Here is a 12,806-nt window from a genome sequence, read left to right on the forward strand (position 1 = left end):
AAAGAAGAAGAAGAAGAAGAAGAAGGGGAGTTGGGCGGTAGCACATCGGGTTAGGCGCAGGTGGCGCTAAGTGCAAGGACCCGAGTAAGGATCCCAGTTCGAGCCCCCAGCTCCCCACCTGCAGGAGCATCAATTCACAGGCAGTGAAGCAGGTCTGCAGGTGTCTGTCTTTCTCTCCCCCCTCTGTCTTCCCCTCCTCTCTCCACTTTTCTCAGTCCTATCCAACAAAAGGGAAAATAAATAAATAAATAACACAAAAAACAAAGGAGGAGGAGGAGAAGAAGAAGAAGGAGAAGGAGAAGAAGAAGAAGAAGAAGAAGAAGAAGAAGAAGAAGAAGAAGAAGAAGGAGAAGAAGGAGACCACCTAAGCACAGGTGAGTACAGACACATGTGGCTGTTGGTTGGAAAGGTGTGAGTGAGCAATTCACAGTACTTAAAACCAGTGCTCGAAGATGGCAGGCACCAAACTAGATCTGTGGCTGAGACACACCACTTCTGGGTCTCAGTTTAAGCAACAAAATGACTGTTAAAAAGAAAGAAAATCACCTTAAAAGTCACCATTTTACAATTGTGACTTCTTGAGAATGAAAGATTTCTTGGCACTGAAGTTTTCTCCAAGGTAATGGGAACATGGCAAGACAGGCATCGTATCCATACCCCTCAGAGACAGGAACAGCAGTAGGGAAGCCCTGTATTGACATCAAGGTCAGAGAGCCAGCCTGGTGACTCAAGATAAAGTCTCCCCCCCTACCATCACCACCACCACCACCAAGATAGACAAACAGGGGAATCCAACACCTTGGACACAGTGCCTCTTGCTGGCACAACAAAAGAACACTAAATGTGGAAGATGAGAAATATACAGACAGAATTCCCAAATGACCATAGAAACTAAGATCTAGAAAAATGATGAAATTATGAAATCAATTCAGGAAATTAAAGTTAAAATTTTAACAACTAGGGGCCGGGTGGTGGTGCACCTCATTGAGCAAACATGTTAAAACTTAACAACTAAGCAATCATTTTACAAAAGAATTACAAAGTACAGAAGAAGAAAAAACTCCCAACAGAACTGCAGGGCCTAAAGAACACTTTGAATGCAGTTCAAGATGAGGTAAGAGGCCTTGGAAGTAGACTTAACCAGGTGGAGGCAAGAATATCAACACTAGAAGACACAACCACCATACTCTTAAAACTCTTGGAAAGGAAAGGTTTAGGAAAAATGAAGCACTTCTCAGTGAAATAGCAGACACCATCAGAAAGACAAACATAAGAGTTATTAGGATCCCTGAGTAAAGAGAGCTAGAGAGGAGTAGAGAACATATTCAAAGAAAATTTAACAGAGAATCTTCCATACCTAAACAATGCTCAAAATATAGAAATCCAAGAATGTGAACACACACCTAAATTCTTGAATCCAAAATGACACACACCAAGACTCATTATTTTAAAACTATCCAAAGCCAGAGACAAGGATAAAATAATGCAAGCTCCCAGAGAAAGGAAGAGAATCATACAAAGGTCGACCATCAGGCTTTCATCAGATTTCTCATCACAAACCCTAGAGGCAGGAGGAAGTGGAGTGGCATATTCAAAGTACTAACAGATAAGAATTTCCAGCCACAAATTCTATGTCCTCCTAAAATATCCTTCAGATATGGGGGAGAAATAAAGATCTTTTCAAACATTCAGAAACAGAAGGAATTTGCTACTACCAACCTTGCCTTGCAAGAATTGCTATAAGGAGCCCAACTTGAAAAGAAGCAAAGGTTATCCCAGCTTGTTTTTCTTTTTTATTTTTATTAGTGATTTTATAATGACTAACAAGAATGTAGGATAAGAGGTGTACAATTCCATATAATTCCCACCACCAATTCCACATCCCATCCCCTCCACTGAGAATTTCCCTATTCTTTATCCCTCTGGGAATATGGACCAAAAGTCTTTATGGGGTGCAGAAGGTGAAAAGTCTAACTTTTATAATTGTTTCTCTGCTGAGCATAGACATTGGCAGGTTGATTGATACCCCCAGTCTGTTACTATCTCTCTCTTGTGGGATAGGGCTCTGGGAAGATGGACTTTCAGGACACATTGATGATCATTTCCCCAGGGAGTTCAGGATGGTATCATAGTAGCATCTGCAATTTGGTGGCTAAAAAGTGGTAAAATATAAAGCAAGATTGTTTAGTAGTCAGGAACCTAAAGGTAAGAACAGAGCAGATGGAACTAGGGATCTTCATATGAGAAAAAGCTAGGAAGTCTATTTTAGGTATAAGTAATCACAACTTTTAATATGATGATCAGTATTAGAATAGAACCAGGAACACAACAGGAAAAACCAGACACAGGAAAGAGAAGAGCAAAACAGAATGATACAGTCCAATACTGATGAAGCAAGGCCAACTTGAGAAAGAATTTTATAGATATTGTAAGTTAGACACAATATTCAAGAGAATCACAGAACAAAATATAGCACAAAGACAAATAGGAAACATATATACAGTAGACAAGGCCATTATAGAAAACCATACACATAAAACAACAAACAGGAAAAGAGTCAAGAACATAAAGCAACCTCAAACCAAAAACACAGAACAGCGAACTTCATTGATCAATAATCACTCTAAGTGGGAATACCTTAAATTTACCAATCAAAACACTCAGAGTGACTGAATGGATTAAAAAAGCAAGACCCCATGGAGTACTACTTTGCAATAAAAAAATATATGATATTATGTCCTTTGGGACACTGGTAATGTTTATGCTTAGTGAAATAAGTAAAGAGATAAAAGATGACTAACATATGGTTTCACTCATATGGAGAATCTAGAGATCTTATTTACATGAACTTGCCAAAAAAAAAAATCCAAACAAAATAGAAACAAGCAAACTGTTTTTAAGACTTATGAGAACCATGGTGGTTTATCTTCGGGAGGTAGAAGGGTGGAGAGACAGCACCATGGTGGTGGGTGTGGTGTGGAGCTATAAATTGTGATTTTACAATCTTGTAACAAACTATTAGTAACAAATTAAAAAGTGAGGGGGGGGAGACATAGACTCCCAGGAATATTCCTAAAGTAGACTTCCTAGCTTCCTTTGACTCTAAGGTTCCTACTTCCATCTACTCTTTTCCTACTGTGTGGTTCCTGTTTATTAAACATTTTGCCCTATTTTCCATCAAACTGTCTTTCAGCCACCATGTTCCAGATGCTACTATGATTACAGCCTGACTTCCCTGGACCTCACCAATTCTTCCTGGAACCTCATCTCTCCAGAGCCCTACCCTACTAGGGAAAGACAGAAACAGTCTGGGGATAAAGATCAACCTGAAACATTAATATGTCCAATGGAGAGGCGTCATATTACAGGAGTCATAACTCCACCTTCTGCACCTCAAAAAGAATTTTGATTCATACTGCCAGAGGCATAAACAATAGGAAAGTTTCCAGTGGAGGGGATGGGACACAGAACTCTGGTAGTGGGAACTGTATGGAATTACATTCTATATTACAAGTATGCCCCTTACAATCTTGTAAATAAATATTAAATCACTAATAACAAATAAAACATTAAAGAGAATGAGGGGATTGGAAAGCTGAAAAAGACCTGACTAGGCTGCATCTGCACAGAAACCAGTCAGGTGACAGTATCCCTGGTGGAACTTTGGAGAGAGACGAGACTGAGCCCTCAAAGCACCTCTCAGCAACGGGTCATCCAAAACTACACTGATAAGGTTATTCCCCAGAGCTCCCCCTTTCCCACCAATCTAGAAACATTCCCCACTCTCAAAACAAAATAATGAGAATCTACAGAGGGATAAAAAAACAAGCTCATTAGGGAACTACTTTAGAGTTGGATCGTGTCCCTAAGGTTAGAATTTGTCTTCAAATCTCTTGACAGTGTTTTTCTCTTCCTTAATCAGAGCTACAGAGGCAACAGCTGATGAAACCCAGTGTGGAATGTGACTCGGGAGATACCACAGCCACGCTTGTTCCAGAGCTCTGAAAGCTCTCAGAGATTCTGAACTTTCATTTGCCACGTGAAACTCCTGAAATAATTCTCCAGCCTTTGCAAAGCAGAGGTGGGAAGCTTTGATATTCACATGAGCGGAATCTCTGGAGCACAGATGGCTTCTCTCGGCCGGACCTTTCCACCAAGGGCAGCCAGTCTCCTCTACATTTTGCAGCTCCACCTGTGTGAGTCTAAGAGCCTGGGGAGCCATCCTAAAACAAGGTCCACCTGGAGGAAGGCCACACACAAGCTCCTTTTGCAGCAGATTTTCTGTTAGAGGGTCAGGAAGCTAAAAGTATGGTTATGTACAGAGATTTTCATGCCTGAGACTCCAAGATTCCATGTTCAAACACTTGCACAACCATAAACCAGGGAAGAGCAGTATCTGATGTGATGGGGTGTGTGTGTGTGTGTGTGTGTGTGTGTGTGTGTGTGTGTGTGTGTGTGTGTGTGTGTGTAGATATAGATATGCCCAGGTGGTAGTACACTGGGTTTAGCACACAGGTTACCATACACTAGGACCAGAGTTCAAGCCCCCAGTCCCCACCTGCAGGAGATAAGCTTTAAGAGCAGTGAACTAGGGCTGCAGGTATCGCTCTTCCTCTCACTTTCTCTACCTTCCCTCCCCTCTCAATTTTTCTGTCCTTTCAAATAAAGGAAACTTTAACAATTGTGGTTTTATATTGTCCCAATTTTCCCTTAATCAATCCCTTTACTCCATCTTCTTAACTCTAAAATTAAGTTTCTTTCCAAACATGGAATATTTTGTGTGTGTTGAAAGAAATTTAAATGAATGTTAACACTATTCTCTTTTAATTGTTTTCTCTCTCTCAATTAGGATGCTGATAAAGGGCAGGTCATAAGAGGTCACGAAGATTATTTTCTACTTGCACAATCACAGAGGCCACATTCATAACCTTTCCTTTCTCCAGTAAAGAAGACACAAAGTACAGATCCAGAAGTAAGTTCATTTCATTTTGGTATAAAGGAAATTTTCTGCTCTGAATCACCCCCAAACAATGCACTTCCTACCCTTCCTCTACCAAAATGACTAACTGTGGAGCAATGTGAGCAAAGGAGGTTTTCTTTCCAGAAACATTCTGGGACTGAGTCTCAGCTCAGTGCTAAGCAGAATCCTTTGATCCAGTGATGTCTAACCCAACACTGGAGCAGTCTTTACTTCTCACCTTCAAGGTTTCATAATCGCTCCGTAACAGCTCAACCCCAAAGCTCACTGTCAAACTCCAAAGTTTCAATGACAGGAGAGACGCTCCCCTCATCTGAGTCTCTCTAGGAAGAAGAGCTCTGCAGGAGACATGCTCAAATCACACAGGAAGCCAAGGGCTCGGTCACCTAACCCATGTCACAAGACTCAAAGACAATCCTTCAGAATCTGCTCTTTTTTTTTTAATTTCTTTATTGGGGGATTAATGTTTTACATTCGACAGTAAATACACTCGTTTGCACATGCATAACATTTCTCATTTTTCCACATAGCAATACAACCCCCACTAGGTCCTCTGTCATCCTTTTCCAGGACCTGGACTCTCCCCCCACCCACCCACCCCAGAGTCTTTTACTTTGGTGCAATATGCCAACTCCAGGTCAGAGAACCTGTTCTTGACCACTCTGCCCTTATCTTTTCAGTGCCACCTATTCACCCCATTCCCTTGTCTCTCCCTAGACTTTCCAGGACAACTGCCTTCTAGGGGGAGAGAGAGAGAGAGAGAGAGAGAGAAAGAGATCCCTTAGAACATCCATGATGTGCCCCTAGTGCCATGTGATGCCAGGGATCAAGCATGCCTCGTGCAAGGTAAGGCATACACTTTACCTGCTGAGGTACCACCCAGCCCCTGGGGTAGCTGCTGTTAACTTAGTCTCATTAGCCTCTGATGTCACTGGGACCTTGTTTTCAGTTTTTTCTTATATTGACATTTAACCTTTTGCTATTTTATGTGCTTTCATTATTTAAATTCCAGCCACTTTGCATGATGATTTCTTTAATTTTTTATTATCTTTATTTATTTATTGAATAGGGACAGTCAGAAATCAAGAGGGATGGGGGTGGTAGAGAGGGAGAGAGACAGCTTTCCCCCTGCAGGTGGGGACTGGGGGCTCAAACCCAGTTCCTTGTGCACTGTAACATGTGCACTCAACCAAGGGAGCCACTACCCCTACATGATGATTTTAGCAACCTCATAGTTAGTGTAAAACAAGGAACATGAAGCTGACCTCCAGACTGAGTCCTATAGAAAAAGTAGGTGTTTCCCAAGTTCAAGAAGTAAAGAAGGTGGTGAGTTCATGAGTCTCAAGCTAAAGCAGCCACTCGTGGGAGCCTTCGGCAGCCCCTGGCACATTAAAATGGAATCACCAGGGGGTGGGCTGGGTCAGAATATGAAGGCCAGGGAATATTCTAACATGCTACAGTAGAGGAGACAGGACTATAGCTGAGAGCGACAGAGAGACATCCCAATGATGGTAAGTGGAGGGAAAAATAGATGTGGGGTTTTTTAAACTTTTCTTTGTACAATCTTCATTAATTTATTAATAAAGATTTAATTTTATTAATTTTGTAATCAAGTTATTAAAATAGAGAGCCATAAATTGAGAGGGAAAGGGGATTATAGAGAGGGCAAGAGACACCTGCAGCCCTGCTTCACTAGTTGCAAAGCTTTCCCCCTGCCGGTGGAACCAGGGGCTCAAACCCAGGCTCTTGCCCATTGTGACCTGTGCGCTCAACCGAGTGCACCACCACCCGGCCCCTAGATGTGATTAATTGGAAGATATATACCCCATGTTGCTTTACCTCCATCTCCACCCCTCTTGAAGTAAAAAGCAGGCTTTTTACTTAAAATTACTGATCCTCCCCTATTACTCACATGTTCTAGCTGAGCCAAATTCTGCTTCTCAGTACCTCCCAGTATGTAACCATTTCCATCTAAGAAACATACCAGCTAGTGACAATTGCTTTGACAAATAAGCCAAATCAATGACAATGTGAACTCTTCTTGAAGAAAGACAGTCATAGCATTGTTTTTTATAGTGAGTTCTTTTATTATTATTATTATTAATTTTCCCTTTTGTTGCCTTTGTTGTTTTATTGTTGTAGTTATTGTTGTTGTTGATGATGTAATCATTGTTGGATAGGACAGAGAGAAATGGAGAGAAGAGGGGAAGACAGAGAGGGGGAGAGAAAAATAGACACCTGTAGACCTGCTTCACCACGGATGAAGTGACCCCCCTGCAGGTGGGGACCCGGGGCTCAAACCAGGATCCTTATGCCGGCTCTTGCACTTTGCGCCACCTGCACTTAACCCGCTGTGCCACCGCCTGACTCCCAGTAATAGCACTGTTGACCTCTCAATGCCCAGGCATTAATCGCTGGAGCTCAGTGCCTACGCTATTAATCCACTGCTTCTGCAGGGCATTATTTTTTCTACTTTTTTGGATAGAACAGGGATAAATTGAGAGAGGTGGGGAAGATAGAGAGGGAGAGAGAGAGATAGATAGACACCTGCAGACCTGCTTCACCACTTGTGAGGCAGCCCCCCTGTATGTGAGGAGCCCGGGTCTCAAACCGATATCCTTGCGCTGGTCCTTGCACTAGTCCTCGAACTTCGCACTATGCTCTTAACTCAGTGCACCACCGCCGGGCCCCAGATAAAAGCTTTTTCTTCCCACCTCCCTGTGTGGTATTCCTTTGTCTAATTACCCGTCATCCTAACAGGAGACAGACAGACATGGGAAAGACCAGAAATGTATCCCTGGACACCGTGGTGACAGAGTTCATCCTCCTGGGCTTAGCTCACCCCCGGAATCTGAGGGTCCTCCTCTCCCTGGTCTTCTTCACCATCTACATCCTGACTCAGCTGGGGAACCTGCTCATCCTGCTCACTGTGTGGGCCGACCCCAAGCTCCACGCCCGCCCCATGTACATTCTCCTGGCCGTGCTCTCCTTCCTGGACATGTGGCTCTCCTCCGTCATTGTCCCTAAAATTATTCTAAGCTTCACTCCCGCCAGCAAGGCAATGCCATTTGGTGGCTGTGTGGCTCAGCTGTATTTCTTTCACTTCCTGGGCAGCACGCAGTGCTTCCTGTACACCTTGATGGCCTATGACAGGTACCTGGCCATCTGCCGGCCCCTGCACTACCCAGTGCTCATGAATGGGAGGTTATGCACCATCCTTGTAACTGGAGCTTGGGTGGCCGGCTCCATCCACGGGTCTATCCAGGTCATCCTGACCTTCCGCCTGCCCTACTGTGGACCCAATGAGGTGGACTACTTTATCTGTGACATCCCTGCTGTACTTAGACTGGCCTGTGCTGACACGACTGTCAACGAGCTGGTGACCTTTGTGGACATTGGGGTGGTGGCTGCCAGCTGCTTCATGTTAATTCTGCTCTCCTATGCCAACATTGTGCACGCCGTCCTGAAGATGAGCACGGCTGATGGCAGGCGCCGGGCCTTCTCCACCTGTGGCTCCCACCTGACTGTGGTCACAGTCTACTATGTCCCCTGCATCTTCATCTACCTTCGTGCTGGCTCCAAGAGTCCCCTGGATGGGGCCGTGGCTGTGTTTTACACTGTTGTCACTCCACTGCTGAACCCCATCATCTACACTCTGAGGAATCAGGATGTGAAGTCAGCCCTGAAGAGAATAACCATGGGGAGAGGAGCCACAAGTGACTAAAGGCTCACGGGCTGTCTCCCTCACCATTGCTATCATTCTTTTCTGTTGTTGGTACATGTGGCAAAGATACAATAAAGTGTTAGCAATTAAACTAAACTAAATTGGCCTCAATTTGGAAGAAATTTCTTTGATTCCATAATCTTTCCATCTCATTAAATTGGCTAAAGTTGTCTTGCACCACTTGTTTGGAAATAAATGGATACATTGCTTCCACAACGTAGTCAGACTACGTTGTGAGGTAATAAAAGGCCTTATCAAAGAGTCAGGCAGTAGCGCAGCAGGTCAAGCGCACATGGCGCAAAGCTCAAGGACCGGCATAAGGATCCTGGTTCGAGCCCCCATCTCCCCACCTGCAGGGGCGTCACGTAACAAGCAGTGAAGCATGTCTGTAGGTGTCTATCTTTCTCTCCCCCTCTCTGTCTTCCCTCCTCTCTCCATTTCTCACTGTCCTATCCAACAACAATGACAGCAATAACAACAACAATAATAACCACAACAACAATTAAAAAAAAAAAGCTACAAGGGCAACAAAAGGGAAAATAAATAAATAAATAAATAAATATTAAAAATATATTTATAAAAAAATAAAATAAAATTTTTAAAAGGCTTTATCAAAGGTGGAGTAGGAGGGGAATGCACCCACTTCTTTGTTCACACTATTAAGTTTGTTCTCAGGGAATACTGGTCTACAAGGCTGTATCTGTTCCATGGGTACACTCTCACGCCTCTCCCCAGCTGCGTGACCACCTCATCCCCACCATCTCGGTACCAGCACCTTCCTCTACAGTCAACTGCATCCCTGCAACCTTACAACTCTGCTTTGGCGACCTCGGTTCTGCAGGTGGGATCCACAAACTTGTTCCCTTTGACTTTGTTTCTCTATATCCCACCAAGAAGGGAGGTCGCCCAGTGTTTGTCCAAGAATGAGTCAACTTCTTTGATCATTACATCAGAGAGTCTGAAAGAGAATATAAATGCAAAATGCCACCCTGTCTCTTGTCACGCTCTTGCACTTCCTCTCCCTCTCCCTCTCCCTCTCCCTCTCCCTCTCCCTCTCCCTCTCCCTCTCCCTCTCTCTCTCTCTGAAATGTATTTGCTGGGGAGAGAATGGAATAGGGGTTTAGGGGAACAAGCGCCTGGGTTCCTTGATGGGGAGGGACAAGAGTATGTAGCAGATGCCTGGAGACCATCCGCATGTACAGGCAGATGTGCTGTGATTTGTGACATCTGCAGCCATAACACCCTGAACACGCCCAATCTCATCTGTCATTCATTAAAAAGTCTCCAATAAGGTTAAAAAAAAAAAAAAGAAAGCCCCGGTTCAAAGGTGCGCTATACAAATCCCATCTCAGTGTAGACATGCCAGAGAGAGGTCAAAATGCTGGAATCTGATGGTTTTTTTGTTTGTTTGATTGATTGATTGATTGATTTACCAGAGCACTGCTCAGCTCTGGCTTATGGTGGTGTGGGGGACTGAACCTGGGAGTTTGGAGCTTCAGGTATGAGAGTCTCTTTGCATAACCATTATGCTATCTCCCCCCTCTGGTGGTTGTTTTTAGCCAAACAAAAGAGTGATAACCTACAAAGGGCTCCCATCAAAGGGTTTCCCATCACAGGGGAAGCCAGCACAAGGTCCATGCCAAGGTTTCCTTTCTGACACTGTCAAGGGGCCTCCTCCTTTACTTGGGCTCTCTCCCCCTGACTTGGGCTCTCACTGCTGCACACTCAGTCCGCCCTTGGAGCCTCTCTCCTGGACTGCCAAGGCTCCTGCACCTTTTTTTTTTATTATTTATTTATTTTCCTTTTTGTTGCCCTTGTTGTTTTTCATTGTTGTTGTAGTTATTATGTTGTTGTTACTGATGTCGTCATTGTTGGATAGAACAGAGAGAAATGAAGAGGGGAGGGGAAAACAGAGAGGGGGAGAGAAAGAGAGACACCTGCTGACCTGCTTCACGACCTGTGAAGCGACTCCCCTGCAGGTGGGGAGCCGGGGGCTCGAACCGGGATCCTTGCCAATCCTTGCGCTTTGCACCACCTTAACCCACAGCACTACCGCCTGACTCCCTTCCTGCACCTACTTATTACCCTGATGTTGCTGTACACCATGCTTTCTTGGGAACTCTTGAATGAAGAGTGATAACGAAAGATGAACCAGCAAGAGTTTTCTGCAATTTGTAAGGATTCGTGACATATGTTGTTCAAATAAGCAGCTTTTTTGTATCGTCCTCATAAGAACTGATCCATGTATCTGTCACATACGTTAAGGGGAACTTTCGGTCTAATTTTTCAAGCTAAGCAGCTCAGATTTTCTTCTCGCTGAGTGTGTTTACATAGATATTCATTTGACCATTATCTCTTCAGGCTCTCTTGTTTTTTGTTTGTTTGTTTGTTTGTTTTTAGGCTATTTTATATGCCTTACCACATAATTTGGAAGATAGCACTAGATTACATGTTTTCTAAGTATTTGAGATATATTCTAAAAATACAAAAAAATGTGCGCTTTAGTGGATTTTCAAAAAATACAGACTTTAAGCTTTCTTTATGTCCATTTGAGACTTAATGAATTAGGTATGCAATTTGGGACCAGAATGAAGCAAAATTCTTTTTTTGTTTGTTTGTTTTTTTGTTTGTTTTTGCCACCAGGGTTATCGTTGTGGCTCGGTTCGCGCACTGAGTCCAGCACTCCTGACAGCCATTTTTTCCTTTTTCCTTCCTTCCTATTTTTGACAGGACAGAAAGAAACTGAGAGAAAAGGGAAGATGGGGTGAAAGTGAGATAGACATCTGCAGACCTGCTTCACCACTCATGAAGCATTTCCCCTGTGGTGGGGGGGGCTTCAGACCTGGGTTCTTGTGCTTGGTAATATGTGCGCTTAACCAGGTGCGCCACCACCCAGCTCCTTGAATTTCATTTTATAAAGTGAATGGTATTATATTAAAGATGGTGCCTAATTGCCTAGGAACATCAGCCACTGCCAGCTTTTTGCAGTGCTCAACATTATAAGATCGTAGTCAGTGTATGATCCCTAATGATTCTCACGGCTTTTGCAGACATGTTTAATATTCAGCACTGAGTCATAATTTTAAAAAGGGTCAATACCTTCACAGTCTCAGCCTCTGTAAATTGAAAATATTGCTAAGCCCTCATGCAATGGTCTACATTTTCTTAAAGTAACATTCTGTGAGCAGACAAGAGAGTCCACCTAGGCAGAATTTTGCTATGCACTCAAGCCCCTGGACCCCACAGCTCTGGGGACAAAAACCAAGAATCAACATACTCGGCAAGGAGAATTCCCTATCGGCAGGAAAATTCCCCAAAGAGCTAACAGTTCCCAGAGAGTAATTCTGAGAACAAAGATGGTTCCCTAATACAAACATAGAAATAGTATTATAACAATGAGAAAAGAATTGTTAGGGGCCTGGGTGGTGACACACCTGGTTGAGCACACATGTTACAATGCACAAGGACCTGGGTTCGAGCCCTGGGTACCCACCTGAGGGGGGAAAGCTTTGCGAGTGGTGAAGCAGTGCTGTAGGTGTTTCTCTGTCATCTTCTTGCCTCTTAAATTCTGGTTCTCTCTATCCAATAAATAAATTGAGATAATAAAAATAAATTTAAAAAAAGAATTACTAGGAAACTCATGCACGTTAGGGAAATACGTTAAAAAAGAAGAGTCGGGGGTCGGGCGGTGGCGCAGTGGGTTAAGCGCACGTGGCGCAAAGCGCAGGGACCAGCGTAAGGATCCCGGTTCGAGCCCCCGGCTCCCCACCTGCAGGGGAGTCGCTTCACGGGCGGTGAAGCAGGTCTGCAGGTGTCTATCTTTCTCTCCCCCTCTCTCTGTCTTCCCCTCCTCTCTCCATTTCCTCTCTTCCCCTCCTCTCTCCATTTCTCTCTGTTCTATCCAACAACAAAGCAACTAATAACCGCAACGAGGCTGCAACAACTAGGGCAACAAAAAGGGAGAACAAATGGCCTCCAGGAGCGGTGGATTCATGGTGCAGGCACCGAGCCCAGCAATAACCCTGGAGGAGGAAAAAAAAAGAAAAAAAAAAAAAAAGAAGAGTCATGGAAATAACAGAAGCAGTCTCAAAGAGAAACTTAAGA

The 12,806-nt window shown here is 43.8% G+C and overlaps 1 protein-coding gene across 1 annotated transcript; it reads left to right on the plus strand.

The window, feature by feature from the left end:
* The first annotated feature begins 7,668 nt into the window (after nucleotides 1–7,668).
* Nucleotides 7,669–8,702, plus strand: LOC132533362 (olfactory receptor 10G2). The gene has a single exon (XM_060174160.1). It carries the CDS (start codon nucleotides 7,752–7,754, stop codon nucleotides 8,700–8,702), a length of 951 nt encoding a protein of 316 aa, XP_060030143.1. The 5' UTR covers nucleotides 7,669–7,751.
* Nucleotides 8,703–12,806: the final 4,104 nt, after the last annotated feature.

The sequence above is a fragment of the Erinaceus europaeus genome, chromosome 16 (genome assembly GCF_950295315.1).
Source record: "Erinaceus europaeus chromosome 16, mEriEur2.1, whole genome shotgun sequence".
NCBI classification, from domain to species: domain Eukaryota; kingdom Metazoa; phylum Chordata; class Mammalia; order Eulipotyphla; family Erinaceidae; genus Erinaceus; species Erinaceus europaeus.

What these genes read in the sequence shown, in the direction of transcription:
- LOC132533362 (XM_060174160.1), top strand. Translation starts at nt 7,752, where the DNA reads ATGGGAAAGACCAGAAATGTATCCCTGGACACCGTGGTGACAGAGTTC.